The 27952-nt window shown below is 45.8% G+C and overlaps 1 protein-coding gene across 2 annotated transcripts in view; it reads right to left on the bottom strand.

Moving 5' to 3' along the window:
• Nucleotides 1–673: 673 nt before the first annotated feature.
• ADRA1D (adrenoceptor alpha 1D) overlaps nt 674–27952 on the bottom strand; it is a 51006-nt gene continuing 23727 nt past the window's right edge. For both annotated transcript variants that reach the window (XM_054202589.1, XM_054202591.1), the window contains one exon: nt 674–5116. In XM_054202589.1, coding sequence (XP_054058564.1) covers nt 4548–5116 — 569 coding nt within the window. In that variant the 3' untranslated portion in view covers nt 674–4547. The remainder of the gene's footprint in view (nt 5117–27952) is intronic.

The following is a 27952-nucleotide window of genomic DNA, read 5'->3' as shown; positions in this document are numbered from 1 at the left end:
AAGTGTTTTTTCTTCTTTTGCCATTTTCCCCTTTGAGCTTTCCAGCTTAGAGTCATCATCCCATGATACCCACCCCTGAGACACCACTGCCCAGCATCTAGAAGTGCCATTAGGCTGCATTTCTTGAAATGGAGTATCTGGAGTGAGACAGGAGCATGAGAAAGCCTATTTCCATTTCAACATGTTTACAGGTTTTGCAACTGATGCTAGAATTTAAACTTTAGAAGAAAAATGAAAATTTTCCAGAGAAATCTTCAATGAGTTGAAATGTCAATTTTCATTAAAAAAAACCCCTGCTCTGATGGAAATTCTTTGACCAGAGCATGTTCCTGACCACCAACTACACAACAGCCTTCCCTCCTCCTGCCCTCCTCCACTCCTGTGGGTCATGACTGCATCCGGATTCCTCCTGCTCCAGGGAGCATCTTGGAGAAGACATGTCTGGTACGACCCCTTCATCCCTGCATGGCACAAAGCTGAAAGTCCCCTTCTGACTTGTTTTTATCATAAATTCTTGCAAGTGGGAGCAATTATCCTTGTGAAATTACAAAAAAAGTCTTTGAGAAAAAAAAAAGAGAGATGATAATTTGCAGGTTTTCCTTCCTCCCTCCCTCATCCCCTGCAACCCCTGTTTTAAAATTCAGACACGGCAACAATACACAACAGTGTTTTAGACAGGCTTGTGCATGTATTTGGTACAAACAAACAAAAATATGTGCATTTTGTTTCATAGAGCTTACATCAATCTGACAGAACTTGAATCACAAAACAGAAATACTCTGGCTAATAAATACATCTGGGGATGAAAAATAAAAATCTATACATAAAAATTTCCAATGTCTGCTAAAGAAAATGTACACTTATATACACACTGTAAACAATAGTAATGCAACCCAATTGCAGTCCAGCTCAGACTGACAGAGACCTTCTTTCCCCCTTAAACAGGACTCGTGAGAGTCTACTGACATAAAAGCTGCTGTTGGCCATCCTGCACGCTCGGTTCGTCGAAGCAGCAATGAGGTGAGAGCTGCTGCAAAACCAAGGTACGGGTGCTTTGGGAAATGGCCTGCTCGGCACATTTGGAGAAATGGGGCCATACCCTCAGCTGGTCACATCCTTGTGAGTCCAGAGAAGTCAGTGGGATCAGGCCAAATCTACCTCCTGAAGGTCTGAGCCCGTTTTTCCAAACTTGTGAGAGCTTGGAGGTTAAGAGAATCAGAGGGAAATGCACAATTTTAGGTACTCAGGTCATATTTCATACAACATTGTCCTTCCTTCCCTGACAGCAAAAGCAGCTCTGTCTACTCTAAATGAAGTTCTACACCAACAGCCTCAGAGTCCGGTCCTGGCATTGCTTCTTCTGATGCAAGGTGCTAAATGAAACAGGGGCCCTGGCTTAGGTGAGAAACAAGTATTTTGCCTGAATGCAGCACAGAAGAGCTCAAGGCTTTCCTACAACACCTTCTAAGGTATCTCTCGGGGACTGATCCAATGCAGTAGGTAAATGAGCCAGAGTTTGGGCATTTCTCTGTGTATATGCAGATGTGTGATTAAACTGACTTTATCATCATTTTCTCCCCGTAGGTCTGTAAAGAATTGGGATGGAGAGGCAGTAAACCTCCAGACTAATCTTTCTTTCCATTCCAGATGCTTTCAAGGGGCTGGAGGCTGTAAATGTAAATATTTCAAAATTGGAAAAGAAGAAAGAAGTATATTTAAAAGGTCAGGTAGAAGTGTAACCAATACTTTCAACTCATTTGTGGGAATGAACTGCTTGCCAGCAATTGCTAAAAGCCCCTGCAAAGTCTCCATTTATAGGAAATAGTCTGCCATTTTGGAGATGACATTTATATATATATATAAATGTAGCAAAATGTGTATGTGTGTCTGTCTGTAAGGTGATGGATGCACCTATTACTATGTGCTATGAATGTCTGGAGAGACATTGGAAAAATCTGCTTCTGAGCATCAGAGAACATTTAATGGCAAATGTCCATCTTACCCCTTGACTAGACTTTCACTTCTGATGATGTCTGTATCACCTTGTCCTAAACTGTGCCGCCAAATTGCTTCTATTAGACCTGCAAAGCCGTGTCACCAGGGGCCAAAAATGCAGGTCTGTGTGCCTTTACTCAGTGCCACTAACAGTGGCGTGTGTGCACATGCATCTTAAGAGGTGGGTGGAAGGTGGGAGGAGCAATGCTTTCACCTTGACCTTCCAGGCATTTCTGCTCTTCAGTGATTGCCCTCTCTCTGATGCCTTCTCTGCTACGTCCCCAGTGCCAGCAGTGTGCTCTCCTATCAGGATCCCAAAACTGCCCAGGAATACAGTGGCAGCTGCAGTCCTTACATTGCAAAATGACTTCCTGTGTCACCCCATCATGACAGTAGGGTCTCACTTTCCTTGAAGGCCAAAGAAATGGGGAAAAAAAATGATGTGTTTCCCTACAGATGTTCCCAAGGGTTATTGGGACCTTGCTTTGGTAGGGTTGAACCTCTCGAGCTGGCAACCTCTGGCTCATTTTGCAGACACTGGTGAACATGCAGGCAGTACTGAGTCTGGGTTCAGTGTTAAGTGCAATGATGCCCATGTGCTTTGGTGGGATTTGCAGATGGAAGGAAAATATTTGGGCAAAATCTGCAGGTCTTTGTGCAGTAATTTGTCCAGTTCTCATTGAATAAAGGGCAGACGGGTGCTAAGGGTGTTGAGATAGGGCCAACTCCAGATACCATGTCTCAGTATGCACTGCACAAAAAAAGAAAAAATAAAGGAAGTCCAAGTTTTTCTCTGTTTCAATTTCCTTTCAAGCAAATGAACAGCAGAAAGAAAGATGACATTCTCTTTGCTACACCTATGAGTCTTTAATCTCCTTTGATATCCACCCTATCTAGCTAGGGATTAGCTAGATGGGCTGGAGGCATGTTCATGAAAGACTGCTAATGGGTTTGGGGGATGGTGCTGATGTGAATGAGTTTCCATCCAGGACGTGTTCAGTGTCATGTCTCCACTCCTCAATTTCACGTTCCTGTTCTTTACTCACATGGCTTGAGACACTGCACCTCAGATCCAGACTTCGCCTCCATCACCTACGTGTGTTCTGCCTCTGCCCACAGCTTAATCTAATATCTCTTTGTGGCTCATTGCCTATCTGAAATTTGATAAAACCAGTGCCTGCAGTACATCGCCAAGCAGAGCTTGGGTGACCATTTTTCTGAGTTGCAAAGCACGGTTTGTGTCAGCCTGACCGAGGTGGGCCTGTCATGGCTCACACCTCCCTGCGGTCCCCAGAGGAGGCCACAGTGCCCTCCTGAGGGGAGCTTACACGCTGGGGCTGTGCGAAGGGGAAAAAAACCTGCTTATTGACTTTGCTTTTGACCATGCTAGAGGACATATCCAAAGGCAATTGTTGATAGCCACCACAGGCTTTGATGTTTCAGGTATGTGGGAAACCACTTGGGAGAAGAGTCATGGGCGTGATCCTGACTCGGGTGGAGATCCGTCTACACAAGGGAGCTCCAACTGCACATCAGCTCTGTTTTAGCGTTGACTCTCTGAGTAGTAGAAACAGGCCCCAAACTCAGCCATCCCACCTTTCCTGAGCCACAGCCCAGGTTGACTATGGACCTGAGTGAAGCCCCTAGGATGCATCTTTATTCCATGTTGTTTGAGAGATACAACAACAAGAGCGAGAAAGGGACAGAAAAGGCTGGGGATTACCAACACCAAAAGGAGTTGCTTTCTCTCTGTATCACAGAGGGATGTGCACCAGAGCAAGGTGGGTTGTAAATGTTTCACTGAAAAGTGAAATGAGAAATGCATCACAGGTTGGAATTAGAGACAAGAGACCTGCACACCCGTTGGCATCAGTGTATACATCTGGACTGCTCCTCAGGCCTAACACCAGGTTACATACAAGGTCACTGCAGACATGATGGCTGAGAGCCAGGATCCTCCCTCCCTGCTTGGGAATACCACAGTCTGCTCACCCTCCAAAGCAAAGGCCTCAGCTGGAGGTCTTGCCCAGCCCTGTAGACTTACAAGCTCCCAACCCATTATCTAAAGGATCAGCTGCCGCCTACTGCTCAGCAGCATCCTTTCTGGGTGCTGCCTCTGGATGGAAACATGATCACATGTACTAAGGCAGGGTTGGCATCTTTTGGGGTTTGACCTTTCCATTAGATTTTGTGGTGGTGTTCTTAAGGCAAAGGAGGCATCCTGGTTTCCCTTAATTGCACAGCTTCTTCCAAAGTAAAAGATAACCATCCATTGGAGGAAACAGCCCTTCTCCTAAGGCCATATCCACTGCACATCTTCCCCTCCTGCTGCGGCTCATAAAAATGGGGTATGCCATTGGTTCTTTTTTGAGGAACCCATAATCCCAAAGAACAGGCTGACCTCTGCATGGGGGATGCTTGTATAACCTTTGGGCAACTGCATTTTATACCTGATTGCTGCTTCCAGTCTGCCTGACAGACCCACAGATGGTATCCCTTCAAGTTTCTGCTAGATACCTCTAAAGAAACCATCGACAGATGTCCCAGTGGATTCAAATATCTGTTTCTCGCAGCCCACAGCAGTCTGCTAAATCATAGGTTTGATAGTCAATGGTTTCTGCAAAGTCATGAGGGATCCCAATAGAGACAGACTCCACCTCTGTTTTGTAGGTGGCTGCCACCCCGCCTTTGCTGGAGCCACCCCGGATTTTATTAGAAAGGCTGTTCATCTTCTCCTTCAGCTGTGTGGATGCTGGTTTCTGGAAAGGAGTGAGCATTTTCCAGCCCTTGAAGCTGAGTGTTCGCCTCTTACTGGGTGTCTCCTGCAAGGAGGAGTTAAATATGAACGAGCTGTTCAGGGTGTTAATCCTGGGCCTCAGGTCCGTCTCAGGGTCTTGCACTGAGCTGTTAATGGAGGCCCCTCGCCAATGATGGTCGTAGACGCGCCAGATGGGCCGTCTTCTCCGGTGGCACTGGCACTTGAGCAGCCTGATGAAAGCTCGCTTGAACTCTTTGCTGGAGCATGGGTAGATGATGGGGTTCACGCAGCTGTTGAAGTATCCCAGCCAGAAGATGACCTTGAAGACAATTTCAGAGGGCTTCAGAGATGGGAAGAAAGAACCTTGGAAGAAAGTAAAAGAAATATGGTTAGAGGAAGGGGAAGGGTATGGCAGTGCACGGTAGCAAGGGTGGTGGTCAGCCCAGTCTGGAAGAAGTGACATCTGCAGAAAAGGCCGAAGGTATCATTCTGCTTTTAGGTCCTTGGCTAGTTGCCCAGAGAGGCGGTAGATGCCCCATCCCCGGAAACATTCAAGCTCAGGTTGGAGGGGGCTTTGAACAACCTGTTCTAGTTGAAGATGTTCCTGCTTATTGCAGCAATGTTGAACTAGACGACCTTTAAAAGTCCCTTCCAACCCAAACTATTCTTTGATTCTATGTTTTGCAGGGATCTGATCTTGGTGCCTGCTTCTTCCTACATGTTGCACTGTACCATTCCCCCTGCAACGTAAAGGTTGGATACATCCCTGTCACCTGCATTAATGGAAAAGTAACACCCCTTTGCCTCCTACACTCGCATATTTTGGATTATCAGCGTCACACACCCTCTGTTCAAATTTGGCAGTGACGCTAAGGCGGACACTTAAAGTGGACTCAGACAATATCCACTACGCCAAACTTGGACCTGCTGCTTGAAAAAGCTGTTTTGTCTACCCTAACCCCTATTTACACTTTCACGCTGGAGGTTCCCGGTGGTTTTCTTTGTGAAGCTGGAGATTATTTTACGGCCAGAAGATGTCAGTGTTGCTCCCACATGGCCCCATCACTTAGTGTTCCCCACTCGGATCTGAAATAACTTTCTGACTCAGCCTTAATTTCTTTTAATTTTAGCTCTGAATGACAAATTGTGCTGCCATGTGACTGAGCGTTAATTTGTATTTTAGTAAATAACATTAGCTCTGGATATCATTATTATTTTTGCTGTGCTCAAAAGCCTGGTGTCAAAACAGTAAAACAAGTGCCAGGAGCCAGGAATCTGAGACTGACACTATATAAGATCTCCCCAGGCTATTTGCTGGAGAAAACCCATCATCCAGGAAACTCAGAGCACTGGTTCCAGCAAAGCTTTTTTACACTCATCCCTAAAAAGTGCAGAAATTACAGCCAGATTCAGCATTAGGTACATGGGCTACTCCATCATGGGAACATGGGAAAAGACAGACAGATCTCAGCATTTTCTGATGGTGAGGCAGGAAAAGCACAGATGCAGCTTAAATATCTGCTGAAGGTCAACTCAAGTTGGAGGGCTGGAGTACATGCTGTCTGTCAATATGTGCTGAAGGAGGCATTGAATAAGGACAATAAGCAGGACTGACATCTCTGAGCTGGAAAGACCGGAGGCCTTGATGGAAATGAATGGCATTTGCAGTTTAATGAGCAGCCACTGGTGTCGTAGCCTGTGGTTTTGAACAGAGCAATAACACCGGGGTTAGGTTTTGTAGAGGTTGTTTTTGATTAAAGATGTTTATTCTCTCTGTGACAGTGGTGAGCTTTATATGTTGGCGCTAAGCTGCTTGAGTCACCACATCTAACCACAGCAGAAACACCAACCCCTAAGTGTATAGCCAGGAGCTTTCAAACACCTCGGTGGTGATGGGGACAATCCCCCTTTGCATTGCATGTAGCATCTCCGTTCATGGCTTTGGCCTTCCCCTTTTCTCGCACTGCCCTCAACCCACCACCCTGGACCTACAGGCACCGTACGACGCTTTGGGTAATGTGGACCAGCGGTGTCTTTCCAAGCCCGGCATCGATTCCCCTCTTCAATCTCAGGTCTTGGCAATAGCGGATAGGTCTGTTTTCCTGCCCAGACCCCCCCGCCCTCCATCCTGCCCGGGGACCAGCCTCTACACAGAGCCCTGTGCTCTCTGCAATGCCATCTCTGGCCCTCAGTCCTAAGACATTGTGTTGTCCCTGATTGACCCTGCCATGGCTCAGTGTGAACATTTGGGGCCAAGACAGGTGAAGGACTTCATTAAGCATGTAATCCTGCTCATTCCCTTGCAGGGAGAGGTTTCCTGCCTCAGTTTCCCCACTGGAGAAAGGGGCTAATTGCCATAAACTCTTTCAGTAGTGTTGCTGTGAACGCTGTTTGCAGGGTGCACTGGGTTCTTGGAGGAGCTGCAGCTTTATGTAGCATTTTTTAACTTTAAGAGAGAGAAAAAGAACACAAAAAGCTATGGTAACAAAGCAAATAAAAGAAGGGTCTATTCAGAAATGAGACTGGTAATTACTGCTTGAGCCAGGCTACTTAAGAGATTGGTGCTTGCTTAAACAGCCTCATGGTTGTTAAAATAATAACTTACATCTAGTGTTTAGCGGTTCATTGCACAATGCAGTTTCTGTACTACATGCTTTGTCTTTTGCATCCAGACAAAAAATACAAATTGAAAAGAAAAAAAAGCTATGAATTCTCTGAATTTCAACTTTGGCTGTTTTTCACCCGCTAGAACCTTGTGTACATCTGAAGACAAGGGGCTCATTACCATCCTCATTACCATGCAAATAAGCGTGCCCCTTAGAAGAGACGTGTACTGAGTGCATCCATAGTTTCCTCATTTGATCACACTGGGATGAACAGAACTAGTCAGGGAGTTCCCAGAACAGATCTTTGGCTGGTAACTTTCTACATGCTGGAGCATCAGACTCTCTTGATAGGCACTGGGAGGCTGCACGTAAGGAAGAGTTGCGGAGTCTTATTTAGGGAATGAGTAAAGAATGGAAGAAATTAGCTCTTGCTTTCATACATTTTGAGAAAGGGAGGGTTTTTGGACTGGGCTTTGTAACAGTTACTATATAGGAGCATAGATGTTGTTAAGATGCGTGGAAGACAGTACTGGGTAATGGACGCTTGAGGAGGTCAGGGAACACAGTTGGATGTGCACAAGGTCCACAGACAGAAAATGGGAGTAAAATATCAGGCACAGTAACCCAGAGTGATGCACCAGCACTTTAGCCTGATATCTCAGTGTAAGAGCAATTTTTGATGATCTGGCCCCCAAAGCATCAAAGCCAGAACAGGGCAATATCAAAGAAAAAGAAGCCCAAGTACTGTAGGACTTGTGTCACAGTACAAGTTTGTAAAACCTGGCCTTGTTTCAAAGAGGAGCTCCTTCTACTCACTCAAAATCAGCCCTTTGGACAACTCTTTTGGGCATCCAGCTCAACACTTTATGGCAAAGCTCTGTGTACTTTCCGAAGGAGGAGGTGCTGACATCCCCCTTGGGGACATCCACCTGTGGCGTGGTCTTGGTGTGGTGAGCACTGACATTATGTGCAGTATGTGTGCTGGGGTCCAGCAACCCCCTGCCACGCTGGAGCACCTGGGACCCCAGAGCCCTCACAGGGAGAGGACAATGGAGACTGGCTTGCCCTTGCTGTGCTTGAACAGGACTGCTGCTTTTGGGGGTAGCGCTCCCAGCAGGGAAGTCTCCATACAACCTAACCTAACCAAATCACCAGAATTCTGGAATTATAGAATGATTTGGGTTGGAAAGGACCTTAAAGGTCATCTAGTTCTAACCTCCCCTGCCATAGACAGGGTCACCTTCCACTAGACCAGGTTGCTCAAAGCCACATCCAACCCAGCCTTGAACACTTCCAGGGCTGAGGCATCCACAACTTCTCTGGGCAACCTGTTCCACTCTTACTGTCTGACCGCCCTCAGAGTAAGGGTGAAAAAGTAGAAGAGTACATCCACATGTGAAACACAGAGACAGCCTGGGGAGTAGGGACAGACCTCTGAGGTGCCCCTTCTCTACACTGACTGCCTGCCCAGTGATGCTCGATCTTCTGGTGGATGGAGGAGCCTGGTTGTATCTCAATGGAGGATGCTCCCAGGTAGGGTGGGATGCAGAGCCTTGTCTTTCATATTTCCCACTGCCCTGTTGAGAACGCTCCATGTTGGCTTATGGAGATCTTGCTGAGGACTTTGTCTTTTCCTAATAAATAAAAATGTTATAATAATACTGCTGGGGGCTTGAAAGTCTGTTTGGGGCCTTTATACTTTTTGTCATTTTATAAAAGGTCATTCCACATATTGCAAAGTCTGAATTCCAGTGATAGAGCTACGTCTGAGCAAGGGCTGCAGATCCTATTGTCACTCTAGATAATTATCTTCAGGATCATTAAGAAATTAAGAAAGCTGCAGCTGAACTCAGGGAAAGCCTGGCGGCACCGTGCAAACTGACTGGACTCACAGACTAAACATGATCTGAAGATTGAATTTCATTTTTTTGGTGGTGCAAAAGTTGAGCCAATAAAGTATGTGCTCTGAAGTGAAAGCAAAAAAGTAATTTATTTGCTGTTCTTACAGCATGTGTGTATGTGTGTGTGTGCAGGACATGTATATCTGTTTGTATGCTGTGTTTGTGCTTACACGTTTTTTTTTTTCATAGTTTATGTCACCCTGCTCATATCTGGGGAAAAGCCATATATGTACAAATCTCTGAAGCCATTGGCATTCTCCCCAACACTGTGACACCCTGTGTTCAGTGGCTAGTGGATGCAATCTCCCCTCCACATATCCAAACACATATTCCATGTTTTTTAGGTTTTTTTGGGCTAGCACAATCTCATGATTTTTCCTTGTCTGCAATTCTCCACCCTGCCCTCCCCATGACTCACTTGAAGGTGATATCACTGGATTGTTTGGAGAGTTGCTGGTTCCAGTGTTCAGCGCTCAAAAAAACAAAGCAAAACAAGAAAAAAGACAAATGCACAAATGAAAATGGACCCAGTCCAATCTAAATTCTGGCTCCAGCTCCCAGTACGCAGCCAGAATCTGTGAGCAGTTGGCAAGGGCATCTTTGTTTTAAAAGGGCCTTGCTTTACAGCATGTCCTGAATAGTCTGTGGCACAAAAATGCTGCAGACGTGATAGCAGGTGGGAAAAACAGAGTGCCAAATTCATGGCCCAGTGCTGTCCTACCATGAACGGGAAATGCGAGGACCAGCGGGATTGCTCACACAGACAAGGAGCCTCACTGTTCCTTGGTGTGGGCTTTGTATGAGGAATGACCCTGGACAAAAATAGCGTATGGAGAGTTGGACCTTGCAGGTGTTGATGGAATACCATGCAGAAGGTAAACAGGGAGATATTATTCACTGCCTTTTCTATAAACGTCATCACAGGAGATGGAGGTTACTTCACAGGTGGTAGGTTAAATGCAAAGAAGAGGAGATGGTTCATCTCACGGCATGTTGCTCAGCTGTGGATGACCCTGCAGCAGGAGGAGGCTGTGGATGCTAAAAAAAGATTAGCCAAACTCATGGAAAAGAAAAAATGTACCGAGGTGCAAACCACTCTGTTCTTAAGTTAGGAAGCTCCAGAAATCTATATATAGGATTAGGCCTGTGGTGGGGACTGATGTCCCATCACCTGAGCTTCTCACGAATGTGGCCTCAAAGGTCAAGAGGTGGTCTGAGGACTCCCTCAGGATGTATCAGAGCAGCAAGTCAAGAGAATTGCAGCTGATATAGGAAAAACCCTGACATAGGATGTACTGTAGCTGCCGAAGCTCATGGTGGGCTTTCCTGGCCAAAGAAAGAGTCAGTCTCTTCCTTCTTTTTTTCTGGCTCTCACAAAGTAAATTAATTAAATCTTGTCCAAAGTAATCATGAGCTGTCACTTTCTGTTCATTACCCAGCTTGCATCTCTCCTTGCCAGCTCCTTCCCAGGCCCCCATGATGAATAACCTCCCTGATGCAGCTGCCAAACTATGGGAGAACGGGCTGGAAATCAGCAAGGATTTCTGCCTTTGTGTGGGACTGCGAGTCTCAGCTTCCGACCAGTCTTTCCTGACCTCCTCCATCTGCTCCCAACCACCTCCACTGGGCATCTGCAAGAATATCAGGGTCTCTAGAGGGTTAACACCTCCTTGCAGTTGGCGGCGTGTGTTGGAGTGCTGAGGGAGTTCACTGCCCTCCTAGGATGGATCCAAGAGCTGCTTGGCGTAGGGAGGAGGACAGCGTGTTCGCAGTGACTCCAGCGTTTTCCCTGGAGGACGATGGCGTTGGGATATCGGGTGGAATTCCTCAGGCCTGTGAGCCTTCCAGCTGACCCCATAAACAATGTCGCAAAAAAGCGACAGCTTCTGTCACGCCAATGAAAGCCCCAATGATCTGCCTGTGTGCCTCTCTGCGCGTAGGCACGTCTGCTCGCTCCAGCTTCTGCACCCTGATCTAGCCATGAAGAAAAGCAGGGAGAAGCCCTGGCCATGCCAAATCCCACGGTGGGGTGTGCATATCTGGCATGCGGGGTCCCCATGGGGAGGGAGTGCAGTCTGTGATGCGGTGGGCCTCAGGGAAGCATGGTTTAGTCTGGGCGTGGTGGGTCAGTTGCAAAGGCAGGAGAGACTAGCCTGGGGGGGGGTCAAGGACTCTGAAAAACACCAACACTCTCAAGCAGGATCTCCAAGTTGAGGTGTGAGTGTAGTTTGCCTGTCAGCAAGAGAAGGATAATGCAGCAGAGCCTTGTTCTGATCATTTATTGGTCTAATTCATGGTCCTCAAGCCTGCCCCCTAATCTCTAGGCAGTATGGTCCCAGTGATGTCTCCAAAAGCTTCCCTCTAAGTTGCAGCACATCAGTAGGACTTTAACTGAAATTGCCCTTCATTCCCCTCAAAGCTCACGTTGGAGCTTTTCTGAAAGCAATCCCGGGAATCTGGACCACTGATAGGAGTCATTGCCATGAGGATGTTTCTGAGGCATCAAATTTCCTTAAAATTGTGCATCTCTTTTGTGAATCACCTAACTGAATTTAGGTATCTGAGCAGGTGCCTGGGCTCCTCTTACAGTAAATGGTTTAGTCGGTAGACTGTGGTGAGAATGGAGTGACCCATCTCATCCTAAGTGTAAGCCTTTACTGGGCAGGTAGATCACAGTAGGTCTCAGATGATTGGACCCAGACTCCTGTCCCTTGGGCAACCACATCATGAGCATCCAAGGTTATTCCTGATGCATTTCACTCTTAATGTCACTGGCATCTGGTGGTCTCCTCCTCTCCTAGGAGGAGTTGCCAAAACTTCCCATGCATCGGTTTCTCTCCTGTGCAGGATAGGACTTTTGTCACTGGAAGAATTTCACCAGTGAGCATCCCATAGTGGTGAAGGGTGACACAGTGAAGAATCACACAGGTACATCTACACTGTTACCTAATAGAAAGCTAACAAGTAATTCCAAATCTTGTATTGTGCACAGTGCTAATTTGCTTAGCATGGTCCAGCTAGACCTCTCCAGTTAAGTTTGGTCCAGGAAAGAGTTCACTTGAGAGACCATTCCCAAAAGGCTGGAAGGACTTGACTGTGCAGTTCTCCAGCAGGGTCTACATCCTTAATTACTTCCATATGCCCTCATACCACATCACAGGGCATGCAATGCAAAGCATGTGTTTCAGACTGAAGATACATTTCGGTGGGCTGCCACACAACACCCCCTGATCTTCCAGAGATTCACAACTCCACAAGACAGTAATTATGTTGTAGGACCACTGGGGCACTGCATGGGGCCCAAGGGAGGCTTTGTGACAGGTCCAATAAAGTACTTAGTCTGCTCTAGTCTGCTCTACAGCCCTTGCTCTGGGGTTTTGTGACCATAAACTGTGGCGTTATTCTTCCTATCTTTTTTTTTTTTTAGTACTATAGTTGACCTCTAATAGTTAGTTTCGTTCCTCAGCAATTCGTAGCAAAACTTGTCATTTGCTGGATACCATTGGGAATATGCTTATGTGATACTATTCTAGACAGGTGAGGAGGCCCAAAGAAGGTTCAATATGCCAGGTTTCTTGGGAGGGCACTGACCTTTCATTTGGGGACACACAGCTGAAAGCAGCAGCAGCAAATCCCCTGAAGCTCACTACATTCATTGCATTCTCCTTCCAAGGACCTGGATATCCCATGCTAACACATGTACAAAGCTTCACTGTCCTGAACTGAATGTAAAAATTTTTCACGATGAGAACAATCAGCCATTGGAATAATCTCCCCAGGGAAGTGATAGATTCCCCATCATTGGACACTTTTAAGATTCAGCTGGACAAAGTAAGGGGCATCTTGTCTAGACTCTACTTTTGCCAAGAAAGGTTGGACCAGATGATCCTTGAGATACCTTCCAACCTGGTATTCTATGATTCTGTGATTCTTTGAGTTTTTCCCTGCTTCTTCATTTTTAACAGGAGCTCTGTGGACCTTTTTCCAAGCCTCAGGTCTTTTTTCATCTGGCTTCTAGTACAGACTCCCTTAAAGGTAATATTTTTGCAGTGTTTCTTATATGCTTGAGAAAGATAGATGTGTACCCAACTGCCTATTCCTTTACGATTCACAGATAATAGCCTGACTCCAGCCTCAAAGAGGACTTAAAAACAAATCTGAAAATTTTGAGCCTCAGCAAAAGGACATAAATAAAATTATGAAAAAATAAAAGTCTAGAAGATTGCCCAATCTGGCAAATCCAAAGGGAAGTATCAGGAAGATTCTTTATTTGCCAGATGCACATGAAGAAAAAAAAGTATAAAAATGTCTCCTGAGAGAAGGAAAAGTCAGGAAAAGTCAGGGTAACTGAGTTGCATGTCAAGAGCTCTTGTCTTGCTGTCTGAGCAGGAAGAGGTCTGGAATCCACGTGCTGACGTTAGAGTGAGCGCGGCAGAGACCAGGGTGAAAGTCTTGCCTGGATAGTTCAGCAAAGGAAATGCACTTGGGGCAGTTTTGAAAAGAAAATTTCCATCTGGCTGAGGATCTGAATGAACACAATGGCCTTGCGGGGTTGCTAGGTTCCCTCCAGGGCAATGCCAAAATCAGCGTGTCATTCAGAGAGGAGCACTCCTGTGGCTCTCCATTCTGCAAACGCGGGAGCGTCCTGAGCATGAAGGTCTTGCTGCATCTGCGCCTGGGAGTCTCTTCTCTGCACGATGGCATCTCGGGCATACTTCTGGGTGACACAGCCAGTATGACCAGCCCTCGGGCAAGGGGAGCATGTATGGACAAGCTGACTAGCTGCCATCTGCAGCAGGAGTAAGCCATAGGTAGAGTGTGTCATGGGCAAAAATCCAACCATAGGCATAGGTCACAAATAATAACAAGGAAAGATTATGCTTATTCAAGTCCTGTGTGAGCTTACCAGTGTCTCAAACAGTACGATGGCAAACCATGAAAGTTCTTGGCCTTGGATAACTTTGTCCTTAACTGCTGGCTCGCATAATGCTCTCTGTTGGTGGACCGTAACTCTTTGCAGTAGGAGGCTATGTCCTTAGCTTCTTAATGTTTGCATTGCTGTCTCACTGGTGTGACTTGGTTGGTTAAACATAGGAGGCTAGAGCCATTTTAGACACCCCAATGTATCTTAGTTTACTGCTAATGTTTCAAAAGGGTGTGGGTCCTCTGTAAATTGTCTCATATCAGCCAGATCTGTGCAGGTGCTTCAGAGACCTTGGGGTGGTTCAAATGGCACTAGAGACTGGTGTTTAGGCTACTGAATTGAGCCCTGGATGTCTGGCTTTTCATCTAGCACAAATCCAGCTCAGCAAAATTAATCTCATACGACTGGCGATAAACTACCTTGGGCTTTGACCTATCCGTCTCCCAAGCAAACCTGTGCTATGCCAAGTCAGTGTCAGGGCCACAAAGACCTTTTGTGCACAGAGGAGCAAGGGAGATCCGGCTACTACTAACTTCTTGCTTTGGAGTCTTGTGGCAGTTGGTTTGGGAGCGCAGTAGGTCACTCCCACGACAACCAAAAGTCTTCCTCTTCTCGCTCTGTGACTTGAAGAGTTGCCTCAAGTGATCCTTTTTTAAGAGATATAAGCAGAAGCTACCCAGCAACACAGGACTTCTCTATCACCAGTGACTGCTGCAGGTTTTTATTGCCTTCGTGATGGGCTGCAGGATTAGTCAAGAAAGTAAATTCTCACATGGGATTTCTCAGGAGTGGAGGCAAAATTCAACGTGGGGTTGGTTAGGAATATAGCCTTCACATCCCTGTCTGTCCAAAGCCCCCTGTAAAAGGAGGTATATGGGTTATGGGGAAATTTCTGCTTCTTTGAGGTCCCAACCAGCTTCCATTGGCAAGACTCTGGAGGGTCAGCTGAAGATTCTCCACAATAATCTACTTGAGAAAACCCTAGGTATTATGACGAGAGAAGCAATGACAAACTTCCCAGAAAGGTGGGTAAGTTAGTAGAAACATTGCTGTGATTTATCCCTGTGACATCTCCTTTGACGCATATATTTCATATGATGTCATCAAAGCTTTTTTTGCAAGAAAATAGCAAAAATGTTTCTTCAGCCTTTGCCACAAAGAGGTCTCTGCGTCTGTATCTATAAATAGTGAATGGACATCGCACAGGGCTTTAGACTTCTCCAACTGTTCTGAACTAAAAACTGTTAATGCTCATCATTTTTCACAGACTGGTTGGCTCCCTTAAACTCTGGTTTTCCATGAGCCATTTACCAAGCCTTCATGGACCATCCAGATCTGCAGACCACAGTTTGGGAACCACTGTTCTAGACTACTGGTTCTTGCATTTATTGGCAGACACAATGGCACTTTGCGGTGAACACTCCAACTGGCTGCTTCTGTGCAACTTCTTTTAATAGCTTCCTTAAACTTCTCATTGCAAGTAACTGATGTTCCTCTGTGGCTATTGCAAACAGAAGCCTGGCTTCAACTCACCTCCAGGATAAAATGTCCCTTTCTATCAAGCTGTCTCCTCCATTCTGGTCAGAAACATTGAGAACATGTATTTTTTTCCAACTAAAGAGTGAGCTTGGGAAATCCTGTAGAAAAGGAGTGGAGGGGAATGATTCTCAAGCAAGTCATCCAAGTCTTGGAAAAACCACTGTGTTTGCTGGGTCGGACCCAAGACTACTCTTTGTTTTTCCAACTCAGAAGTTCTTTTCTCTGCATTTGGTTTTCTAAGAATGTGAACTCACCCGCCCCGTCCTGTTTACAAGCTTGTAAATATGTAGATCAGATTTGGCTACAGGGTAGGCCTTGGACTGGCTGAATCCTGCTGGGAACACATGGCATTTTATGTACAGTGAGGCCAGATCTGAGCTGCACAAAGGAAAAAGGCAATTTTTCATTGGGCCAAACCCAGGAAAAAGTTCTTCTCCAGAACAAAGTGCGTGAGTCCTGACTTTAATTTATAGCGTGGGGTCAGCAGAACTCAACTTGGGTGGGTGAGCACCACCAGGACCCAAACAGAGATAAGTCCATTGATCTAGAAGGATGCTACAGTGGAAGGTTTACTTAAGCCAGTTGCTGGCAAAGCTGGTGGCCCTGAGTCTGGAGAACTTGCTAGTGGCGGGATGCCAGCGTTTGGAAAACACACTATCAAGCGGAGGTGTGGGAGCTTCCTCAGCGCATTTCCACCGTGCCAGTCCCAGGGACATTCTGTTTATATCAGAATTGGGCAGACAGCACGTCACCGGCCGCGGAGCCTGGCACCGCGACACTCGTAGCCCATGCCCCCCTGCCGGTGTCGCTGGCTGTGAAGGACGCTGAACAGAGAGCCGCAGCGCTGGATCCTGTGGTGATGTGACGTCGCGGAGGAAAGGGTGGGTAAGAAAGGATGGGGGAGTTTGATATTTTCAGCTCTGATGAAAAATCAGGACTGGCTTTGCAAGGTCAGGAGGGGTTATTCAGACCAGCCAGCTAACTTCTTGTTTCTTTTCAGGCTTGGAGGGGAAAATCCTCCAACGCCTGCCCTGTTTCCGCAGGCAGCTCCAAGGCACGGCCCTTCTGGCTTTAGCAGAGTTTCTCATCGCCCGCCTTCTTTTTCTTTTTTTTTTCAATTTTTGTTTTTTTCAACAAGAAGGGAAACTTAAAAAAAAAAAGTAAATCATATTTCCTTCTTCTCCCCCAACCCGGAATTATTCAAGGGAGATAGATAGCAAAGAGCTGCTCTGTCTCTCCCCATTCCTGAAAACCAGCTTTCAGCTGATACCAAGCTCTAAAAACATCGCACTTCAAAAGGAGACATTTTCCCCCTCTCAGAAAACAATGGGTCAGTGTAACGGGGCTCCAAAAATATAACAGGAATGGTGAGATAACAACATCCTCATTGCTCCCGACAGTTCCCAAAGCCCTTAACTTGAAGGGATAAAGTCTCCTGTTTAATGCTTCATGGGTTGCCTGCAAAGGATCTCGGTCCTTTCCCCTGTCCTCCACTGGGGAGGGCCATGTCATCCGTCGGATGTGACCAGCTGTACATCTCTTATCTGGTTATTTGGCAGTGATGCACTTAAGCCATAGCTCTGCGGGTACAGCAAACAAAGCACAGGGTAAGGGACTGGATTTTGACCGAGGGGCACACAGGCTTTTAGCCTGGACCCTGGCATTACTTTGGCATGGACACGGTGCATTGGGTAGTGGAGCCAAGGTACGTACCTGCACACGTATCCCTCTTTGGGAGGATTTAGTTGTGGCAATGCCAGGCACATGGCTAGCAAATTGACCCCGATGCCTTTTATTTGCTAGCATGAATGTGATGGGGGACCACACTTTGTGCTAGGTGCTATACAAACACAGACTGGTGGGAAAACCAGTCCCCGAAGGAGGCCTTTGCTACCTGACACTGGGCAGAGGTTTCCTGGATGCCCACAGCACAGACAAGGTTTGTACCCCAGGATTTTTGAACCAGCAATACGTCTGGCAGGGTGGATGGGAGACACTGCCTGGGTTGCACCGTGTCAGGGGAGGAGAGAGCTTGCAATGCCCAGACTAGAGCAGTCTCCAGCAGTGTGATACAACCATGCACAATGGTGTCAGGACCTGTCAGTGGGAAGGGGTGACAAGCCCAGAAAACCCAAACTATTGATATTTTTTGTTACCTGAGCGTTCCACCTAGATGTCATGGATGAATGGAAAGTGAAATGACACAAGAGGCAAAAACTGGCTGCCTGGTTGTCTTAGCCACAGAGCTGAGCCTGGGACAAGCATGAAGAAATGGTGGGAAGGACCAAGAAATGTAGCAGCAGAGCAACCATCATATCACGGAGGTTTACTTAAAGCTTTACAGCCACATGGAGTTTTAAGGAGATGTTTCAAGAGAGAGAATGCAAGAAACTTGCTGCATTGCCTGGTTTAAATGCATGCACAGGGCAATGGGATCTCTGCTGAGAAAAGATGCGCGTCTCAAAGTGCCTCATTATGGTGATGAGGCTCATTCTCCACTGACATGCTTCCTGCTCCATCTCTGCCCTATCTCTATTTCTTTTTTTAATCTCTGATCCTAAAGGGAAAGGACGGAAATTTGCATTCAATTTTCATGGCAATTTGAGTACATCCCACCAGGTATCTGCCTGCCTCTCTCTCACCTTTTCATTAGATAAACAAGACTTTTTGCCTCCTGTGCTCTTTACTCACTGCTCGGAAGTAATAGCCATGGGATCTCGGATGCACCCCCTGTTTTAATGCAGCCTTGATTCCAAATTAAGTTTTGGATATGCTAATTTTGCATATTCACTTCTCATTCCAGGGACGTGACCCTAAATGGACTTTCTACCTCTCCTTAGGAAAGTGCTGTTTCTGAGGACAGCCCTTGTCAAGACCAGTGTCATCCCAGGTAATTATTATCTCCTCTCTTCCATCATCACCAACTAGCTTCTGACTTGCCAGCTCCCTCTTAGGAGACCTTGATGGGTCCTCATGTCAAGGCAACACAAAAACCACACCATGTAAAACTTGCTTTGCTTGTGCATTTCCACCAGTGGTGTTGTCTAAAGGTGAGGTGCCTGGGTGCCCAAAAAGGTGCTCCCAGTGGGTCCCCAGAATGTCTCAGTCAGCAGGTCTGCAAACACGTGCTCAGTATTATCTTGTGCAATGAATCTATGGCTGGGTAAAGAGCCTCTATGTTTGCCGTGAGACAGGACCCAGCTTCCCTACAAATGCACATTCCCCTATTAATTGCCTCCAAATATTCAAAATGCTGAAAAGAGCAATTTCTCTGGCAGCTGAAACCATCTGTCTCAGACAACACCAGTGATATGCTCCTTCAAGACTATCAACTTGTTTGTACCTAGAGACAAAAATATCTTATAATACTGAGTGAACCTAAGATATCTGACGACCCCTAACATAAATGTTATGGCACAGATTTAAAGGTAGCTACACATTGAACTCTCATTGAACTCATGGGCATTAAGCATGAAAGTATCTTCTGAACATGAGGGTTCCCAGTATCAAACCCAGTATGGCATACATTAGCAATACTGTCAGTGCTGGACCAGTATTCGTGCCTGCCCTGAATAGTAGCACATGGGAACATTTTGGTGAAATCATTCTTTAGAGGAATATCATAGAATCATAGAATCATTTAGGTTAGAAAAGATCCTTAAGATCATCAAGTCCAAGTGTAAACCTAACACTGCCAAGTCCATCACTAAACCACGTCCCTAAACACCATGTCAACACATCTTTTAAATACCTCCAGGGATGTCTTTCCTTCCAGTAACAGTTGATGACTTGCTCTTACAGCTACCTCCCTGACAGAAAGGCTGTCAAGGCTGTTGGCAAAAAGGCATGCGTGATCCACCTCAGAGCAGTGTTTCACAGAGCTTTAGTAATAATAAAGCCAAGAACAAGAACAGATGAACCAGAGCAAGGAAGACTGAAAAATTGAGGTTGCTCATATGGAAATTCATGTCCCAACACAGTACCGAAAAGAAGCCAAAGAGACAGAAAATGCTCTGAAGAGCTCTACGAGACAACACAAAAGTCTGGAAAACTTGATTTAGAGCATGATATTAAAGGATCTTGATCTATTGGGATTGTTTAAGAGAAACTGAAGCAACTCGCTCATGCACTGCAGTGAAATACAGGAGAACCTTTTCTGATAGCAAAACCATGTTTAATCTAGCCAAGAATGGTAGAAAAAATTAATAGGTTGAATTTATAGCTAGATCGATTTACCCTAGAAAGAAAGCCATCATTTTTAATAGCAAGGATCTAAAGCAACTGGAGAAAGCATAACTAGAGACATGGGTTCTCCATTATTTGCAGTCCTGAGTTAATGCTGAGTGTCTTTCTAAGGAGAAAACTGTTTCTGAGTATTGTGAGAGGGGAAGAGATTATCGATGTTTAGGGTTGCAGTCATCTGTAAATCACAGCAGATAATTGGAGCAGTCCCTTCTAGCCTTGCAAACTACAACTACTATTAGCAAACTCTGTTCCAAAATGTGGCAGGTCCTAAATATAGAAGAGTTGTAAAAATTGCCATGTCACAAGGGGTCTGCAGACAAGATAAATGCAAGAACTGTTTGGGAAACAGTTGATATGGTCCAGAAACTGCTTTAATTGAGAAGAGCAGTGGACCTTTATTCCCTGCTGCAAGATCTTTCTCCGGGTTTGTCACATGTATGCTAAGATGTATACATTTCTATGCATTTGCTTTTAATTAGAGGGACTGACAATGAGTCAAGCATCTGTGTCAAAGGGTTTAATTGAGTATAATGAAGGTTTCGCTTGTTGGGGATCATGTCAACGTTTAATTAATTACAATCAGCTACAATGTTGGTATTTGAGACCAGTTAGTCTCTCTGCACTCCCACATCCAGAGCTAATATCCTTTGGTGTCCTGGTAATTACCCAGAGCAAACAAAGCTGGGAAGAAATAAGCATCACAGAGGGCTTTCTGGTCCCTCCCCTCAAAGCAAGCTGCTGCCTCTTGCTGGCACGGGTGGCAAGGTCTGCAAGGACCTGTGGATGCCATAAGCAGAGACCTGAGCCAACTGTGAACAGTCGTTCAGGTCCCAGCAGCGTTAAAGCTGCATTTTTTGTGCTGCTGAAGAAATCAACATGTGACACGCTAATACTGCTTTACAGCTCTGGGGACAGCTGGTGGGAGCAGCCTGGAGTGTCCTTGTGCTGTGCTGCTTGGTGCCCGCCTGTCCTGCCCTGTATTTGTGGGGCCCACAGCCCACCTGTGAATGGTTCTAAGGACTCCCCAAGGAGCTGGAAGAGCAGATGTATCGATGTAAAACTCCATGAAAAATAGCTTTTCTAATAACAGACCTTTCTCCTGACCTGTGAGCTTTCCTCCCTTAGTCCAGCAGAAAATGTAAAACCAAGATCAGGAGAACAACCAAAATGGCTTATTAAAAAAAATATCTCCCTTCTCCTTCTTACACCTAGTGCTTTCTCTGCGGAGACTGTCCTAAGGCCCCCATCAAAATATCCCCTGCTCCCTGTGAAGGCAAGCAAACAGCCTCTGCCAGTGACCCTCGCCTGTGCTTCCCTCTCGACAGTTGCGTCTGACTCTTGCAGGGACAGGTGCCAAAGGACACACGCTCATTCCTGGCCATGCCCAAATGAGGAAAATCAAACCCAGGGCAGCCCTGCCTGCAAGCACTTGGCAAACTCTGCCATTTGCTCAGTGGCACTGGAGTCCTGCACAGCATCAGCACTAGGAGTCGGGAGGCTTTGCATCCCAGCACTCCCATCACCCTGCATTGCTTCTTCTTTTGGAATTGGGTAGGTGACCGCCTTGTTTCTCCATCCCCTCTACCTGATTCCTCTCCCTAAGGTGTTTCCACCTTATTTCCTTGGCTTTTTGCTAAGGTTTCCACCTTATTTCCTTGTCTGCTTATGGCCTTTTCCTTTGCCATGCCCCTGCCACCCATAAGGAGTGAGGTTGACATCTGCTGAGAACTTCAGAAGTGGAGTTTAGCCATGCCAGAAACCAGCCGAAGTCTTCGAGGTAAGCCATGGGGACAAAAGGAAGTGATGGGATGGCATCACAGCTGCTCTCATATTTTCCAGGGAATATACTAGTTTCCCTCAAGAAGAATGTCTCAGCTCCATGAAGACAGGTCAGAGAGAAAGCAAGGAAGGTCTCCTCAAATTTCTCTCAGGGTGAGTGCATCTGTCCTTTTCATGCCTGCCCATATAGACCCATGCAAAAGGAGGTTGTTACAGTGGCTTTTTTTTCCACCTTAGCTGAGTCCTTTGACTCCAGGTGTCAGACACCTTGTAGGAGATATGGGCTTTCTCATAAAAAGATCTCAAATGCCATGACTGTAGCACAGAAGCATCTGGGATATTACTTTATCCTATCTGCAGATGTGAGTCATCAGTAATCACCACCTTGCTTCTGTCTTTGACATGTCCCTTTATCTTCTGCTGGTCCAGAGGAGATGGTGCTGGTCTCCTTGGTGACTTAGTTGGGGCGAATGTCACCTGGACCTCTTGCTGCAAGGTGCTTTGGGAAATCCTTGAGGCGTGGTACTTTCAGAACCTGACTGCTCTTCTGACTCAGACTGGGTAGCTACAGCTGGTCCGATCTCCAAAATGAAATTAATATTAAGAAAATCATAATTAAAAAAAATCTCTGGTGAATTGGGCAGGATGCTTTTTGAGATATAGAAGAGATAGGCTGAAAGCCTGAACGTGAATGTGGAAGAGCAGTGGCTGGGACCTGAGACTTTTCTGTCCCTGGGAAGCATGGCAGCATAAGACTATGAGAGAAAAGGATGGCTCTTTTTCAGCAAATATCTTGAAAACCACTGCAGGCCAACAAACACATTTTCCTTGGTGCTAGATCTCCAGCTGGAGCTGCAGTGCTGGGGTTACCATGGATGGCTGGGAAGTGGAGTACATGAGGCTGTGAAAAATCACACCTGTGTCTCAACACTCCGCCTTTCTGTCAGTCACATCTGCAGGTCCAGCCAGCACTCCAGCTCTCTCTCTCACCGCTGTGCCCCTGTTTTGGGAGGAGCAGACTGCTGTGCTGAGGAACCAGCTGCAGCTCTAAGAAGCTTTGCTGAGCCGGGACTGGCCTTGTGTCGTTACCGCCTGCCAAGAAATCACTGCGGATGAGTGCCTTAATAAATATAATTTATTCTAAACGTACCTTGAATGCTGAGCTCTCTGTTGGGCTAAGCCTGATGACACACAAAGTGACCTCCTGGCATTTGTCTCCAGAGGAACGCAGATAAATCCCCTGATCCTAGCTCTTCCAATACTGTATATGCCGATGGATGCTGTCTCCCAATTATCCTTCAGGTCACATAGTATCACTTGGATACCCTGGTCTTTTCAGCGTATGCATCTGATTTCCAGAGTGTATGACCCAAGACAGCAGGGAACAGGGTGTTAATTACCGTTTGCAGCCAGACAACTCCTTTGCTGTTTAAAAAAAAAAATTGCTTTTCTAACTGAACCAAGCTCTACTAAAAATCTTGGTGTACATGTGTGTGTGTGTGTTGGGGTGTGTGCATGAAGAAAAAGGTGTTTGGGCTGCTGTTCCTGTATATGGGGCCCAAAACACAAAAACTATATGAGGCTTGGCACTTCTGCCTTCAACCTTGTATATCTGGAAGTGAGCACCCCTGAGTGTTTTTTGATCCTCCCAATACACTTGGAAGGCCCAAATCGCTCCACTCCACAGATGAATTTTCAATGAAAGTAGGGCTTATTTGGTTCCAAAACTGCACACAACACCTGTGGTTGCCCAATGTCAAAAGGGTTGAGTCTTTTCAGGTGTAATTTTTTTCTACTGTCCTCCAAGCTTGAAAACTCAGATTAGCTCCACTGTGCTTGCCCTGGCCTGATAACCTCTTTAATACCTTTTAGAAGTAACTACAAAACATCAATACACTGCCATTACTAATACCATTAAGTCCATGTCTGAGCAGAAAAGTAGCTCCTTGCAAGGCATGGAGTTAAGTCTGGACTGATCCTGGATCCAAGCAAACCTATTTCAGCTTTGTTGACACATCTCTCCACACAACATCTTGCGATGGACGGTCTATAGATGAAGAAATAGATAACCAGGACTGTGCTAAGGTGCATCGGTAGTAGAAGAGACAATAGCAACAGCAAAACAAACTAGATTGCAGAAAGGGAGTTAGGGGCCCTCGTGTACCACCATAACTCCCGTGAAGATTAAAGGTCTGCTTGTAATAGGCATTTCAAGCTGTTAGGTTGCTCAGGTTGTTTCTGAAAAAGTGCAGTCCCCAAAACTTTGCTGTTTCTCTAGACTTCTACCATGAAATTCTCTCATAGACCTGAACAGCAGCTCAGAGCAACCACAAGTTTCATTGCAGGCTCACCGGGCAGTAGGAACGTTGTCCCATTAGGGCAGTCAGATCGTTCCCCCAGCTGTTTGCTAATAGGGATGGAGACAGGGGTGGACTCCTCCTGAATTCAGCTGGATTTCATCCCCTTTGTGCTAGCAAAGCAAGCATGAAGGAGCCAAAGATCAGTATTTGCACAGCAAGTAAGCTGTTCAGCAGATGTGCCCTTACTCCATGCTTAGGGCAAAACATAGACAGATGGAAAGATTGACACTTCAGAGCTCTGCTTCAGTAAAGAAATAGAAATGTCAGCTCAAGAGTCCTTCCTTGATATTGGCACATCCATTTAAAACAAGGATAGGCTCAATGGATCCCAGCTACCTCTGGAGGTGATGGATCCCATAGCAAAGAGCCGGAGAATCAAGAGACCTGCACAATGTTCACCTAGGTGCACACATGAAGTCAAGTTTCACTTGAAGGTGGAGCTGGTTGAATAAATACAGACAACGATATGGAGGGAGCAGACAAAATATTTGCACAATACTAGAATTTGTTAGTCTTCGTTGTTGGACTGAACCAAACTGTTTGAAAAGAAGGAGGTCTGCCAAATGACGGAGACGAAGCATAAGAGAGATGGTTTCAATAAGCCAGAACAGCTAGGACCCATAATATTAGGGGTCTTCAAGGGTAGGATTCGTCTCACAAATTGACACATAAATTTAGTCATTTGCATGTGAGCGAAAGGCTCAATTCCAATGCCCATGCAGAGGTGCCTCATGCTGTTTGGCATGACACAGGACATCCAAAACTTTCACACAGGACTGGCAACTGTGGCACAGGACCTACAGGAGATCTGCCACTTTCTGCAGTAGAAATTGGAGGCTAGTTGGGACATCCCAGTACATCTTCAGTGGAAACAGCATGACGCCCCATACCTCCTTGCACAGTGATGAGAGTTTAGGTACCTCCCTCCCTCCCTCCCTCCCATGTAAATGCCTGGATGTGTACACCTGTCTTCTAGAGCATTAGTATGCCAGCCAGTTTGCCCCGGTTGCATATTCATTGAAAATATTAAGCTTGCGTAGGAATATCCCCACCACTGGAACAGACACTTCCATGAAAGCAAAAACTGGACAACTTTGGCCTGTGCAACCAACACAAGGCACGGTGAGGGAGATGAACATCCCAAGGTCTGCTGCCAATAGGTGGCTTGCACACAGCCACCCTGCTTTGAAGGCTAAGGGAGTTCATTAGCTGAGATAAAGGCTGTCATCTGCCAGCTGACCTCAGAGTCTGGGAACTTTCCAGGCACTTAGTTTACTGGTATAGACGCAGCTTACTTGACTGAAATTTGGAGACATAGGTGGGCATCAACTGTCTACTGATATGGGCCTAACATACTGGAACAAAAGGCCAATAGTGGAATAGATGAAGTATAACAAAATAGGTCAATTATAACTTTACAGATTTGTATGGCTCTCCAGTTGCATCTGATTTTAGAGACACAGTATGAGTTTGGAAGGGATCTATGGAGGTATTTGGTCCAACCACTACTAAAAACATGGTCAACTAGGTTTTCTCTGCAGACAGCAAAGAGCATGGCATTGGTGCCCATCTCTCCTATTGGGTTCCAAGCATCTGGTCAGAAATTTGGAGATTTTTCTAAGCCACTAAATCAACCAAGGCAGACCATGCCGTGGTTGAGGGTGGCAAAATTCCAGCATCACATGAATGACGGTATATTTTTAACAAGTTACAATAGTCACCAGTTGTGCCAAAAAATAGTATCAAATCAGGCTTTAATCTGTTTTAGAGATAAATAATTACTTCTGAATAACAGATACTGTTTTCATGCATTTAACTTATATATGAGATAACGTGCACTCCTTTGAAAGTTCCGCTGCTTGGAAACATCTGCTGGCAAACCATACTCTCAGCCAACTCATGCCATAAGACAATAAATCAGCTCAGCTTCAGGGAAAGGGTGCCGATGTGTGTGCTCTGTGGAAGGGAGTCCGAGGATAAAGAAAGCCGTTTAAAAAAGAATGGGGCAATGGAGCTATTGGGAAAGAGGAGGCAAATTTTGCAAAGACTGACGTTAATTATCAGGAGTTGGATTTAGGGTCAATTTATGTCCCAGAGTTTATACTTGCACTGATGTTGGATGATAGAACTTTTTCCTCAACAATAACCCATATGGAACAGACTGCAGATACTGCCTGAATTACGCGAAGCAGCATGAGCAGACCTGCACACCAGAACCAGTTTCATAGCACCAGGGCAACCAGAAATTCCCATGCAGTAGAAATACTCTACTACGTACTCGTTATATAGCCTAGATCCAGTTTCTCTGACCTGAGGTCAAGGGATGGACTAGATCATCTCTTAAGGCAATTTCCACCCCCAAGAATCTATATTTCTACAAAGCCAGTGGCACAAATCCCCATGATTTTAGTGGGACAAGATGGAATTGCTAAGACTCAGTTTTTGTTTGGGAACAGAACTATCTGCAAATACAGATGCCTGGTTTGTGGGAAATTTCAGTGTTTCTTTGTTTTGTTTCAGAATGCAATAAAAAAATTAATGAAACTTTCCGAGGAACTATAAATTTAAAAAAATTAATTCTAAGAACCTCCAGTGCACGCTGTTGTCTAAAAGGGATGTATCCCTGGAAACCTGACAACTACCAGCTGATGTGGAAACACTTGTTAACCCATGGAGACAGTCATGCCAACAGTCAATGACCACAAGATGAATCTCCAACATGGGGCAGTCTCCCCCTTCTCAAGCCTCCCCAGCCACAGGGTACAGAAAATGCAAAGTCCTTGGCCAGCTACATTCCCTGGGCTTTCCTTGGGCTGAGCAACACAGGAGATCAGTCAATGGAAGTCCCGTCGTCCTTGGAATTTATGAATCTGAGAATTTGGAGTGTCTTAAAGTCCCCAGAATTAACATACTTGTAGCGGGAAGTCTTGAAGCATGAGAAAACCCTTTCTGGAGCCAGCATGCTCAGGGCTTCCAGGTTACTTTTGTTGGATCCAGGAGTCGACCATGGGCTAGCACAGAGCTGCCAAGGTTTTCACTCTGCTGGTTGCTTGGTAAGAAATCCATGGAAATTTGGCACAAACGGGCTCTGCCTTGGAGCTATGACTAGTGATTGAAGTAGAGGTTGTTAAACGTGGGACTTTTCCGCTTGGTTTTCCAACTGGCGTTTTCCAATGAAATCCTCCTTCGCTGGCCAGTGTCCGGACCCACTACTTGGGAATCTTGTGAGTTCAGCATTTGCTTAAATGGTTTGCTTACTTTGGGCCACTGCACCCAGAATGGCAAGTGCTTTGCAGATGTGCAGGAGGCTGAATCAATGCCCCAAGCATTACAATGAGAAGGTCAAATGAGACTGATTTGCATTTGCTGCTGACTCTGGAGTGACACTGGAGAGCACACGGACTTCTGGCATGGCTGAATACATGAAAGAGGAGGGGGAAGGTTGCACAGATGGGTCTTTTCTCCATCCCTGTTTTAACCTCTGACTAATGGTTTTCTTTTCTTGTTTCTCACTCCTCATTCTTCACTTCTGTAACAAACCATCTCTCAGCAATTTAATGCAAAAAGATCCCAATCAATCACCTGCAGGCAGCTGAACTGCCAATTTTGTACCTGGAATAGCCATTTTCAGGTTTGCAAATGCAAATACACACAGGTCTGCATGACAGTGTTTGTGCTTTGCAGCAGCATAGATACCATCAGAATTTCAGCAAAGGCAAATACTTCCACCCCTAACCATGCTGGATTGGGCACAAAATTAAGCTGCTGATTTGGAAGTACGGAAGTGATACAAGCAATGGGAAACAGAGGTCTCTTATTCTTTTGATAGCTGATGAGAATGGAGG

Source organism: Rissa tridactyla, chromosome 5, assembly GCF_028500815.1.
Source record: "Rissa tridactyla isolate bRisTri1 chromosome 5, bRisTri1.patW.cur.20221130, whole genome shotgun sequence".
Classification (NCBI taxonomy): domain Eukaryota; kingdom Metazoa; phylum Chordata; class Aves; order Charadriiformes; family Laridae; genus Rissa; species Rissa tridactyla.
This window is presented reverse-complemented; position numbering and strand designations above follow the sequence as displayed.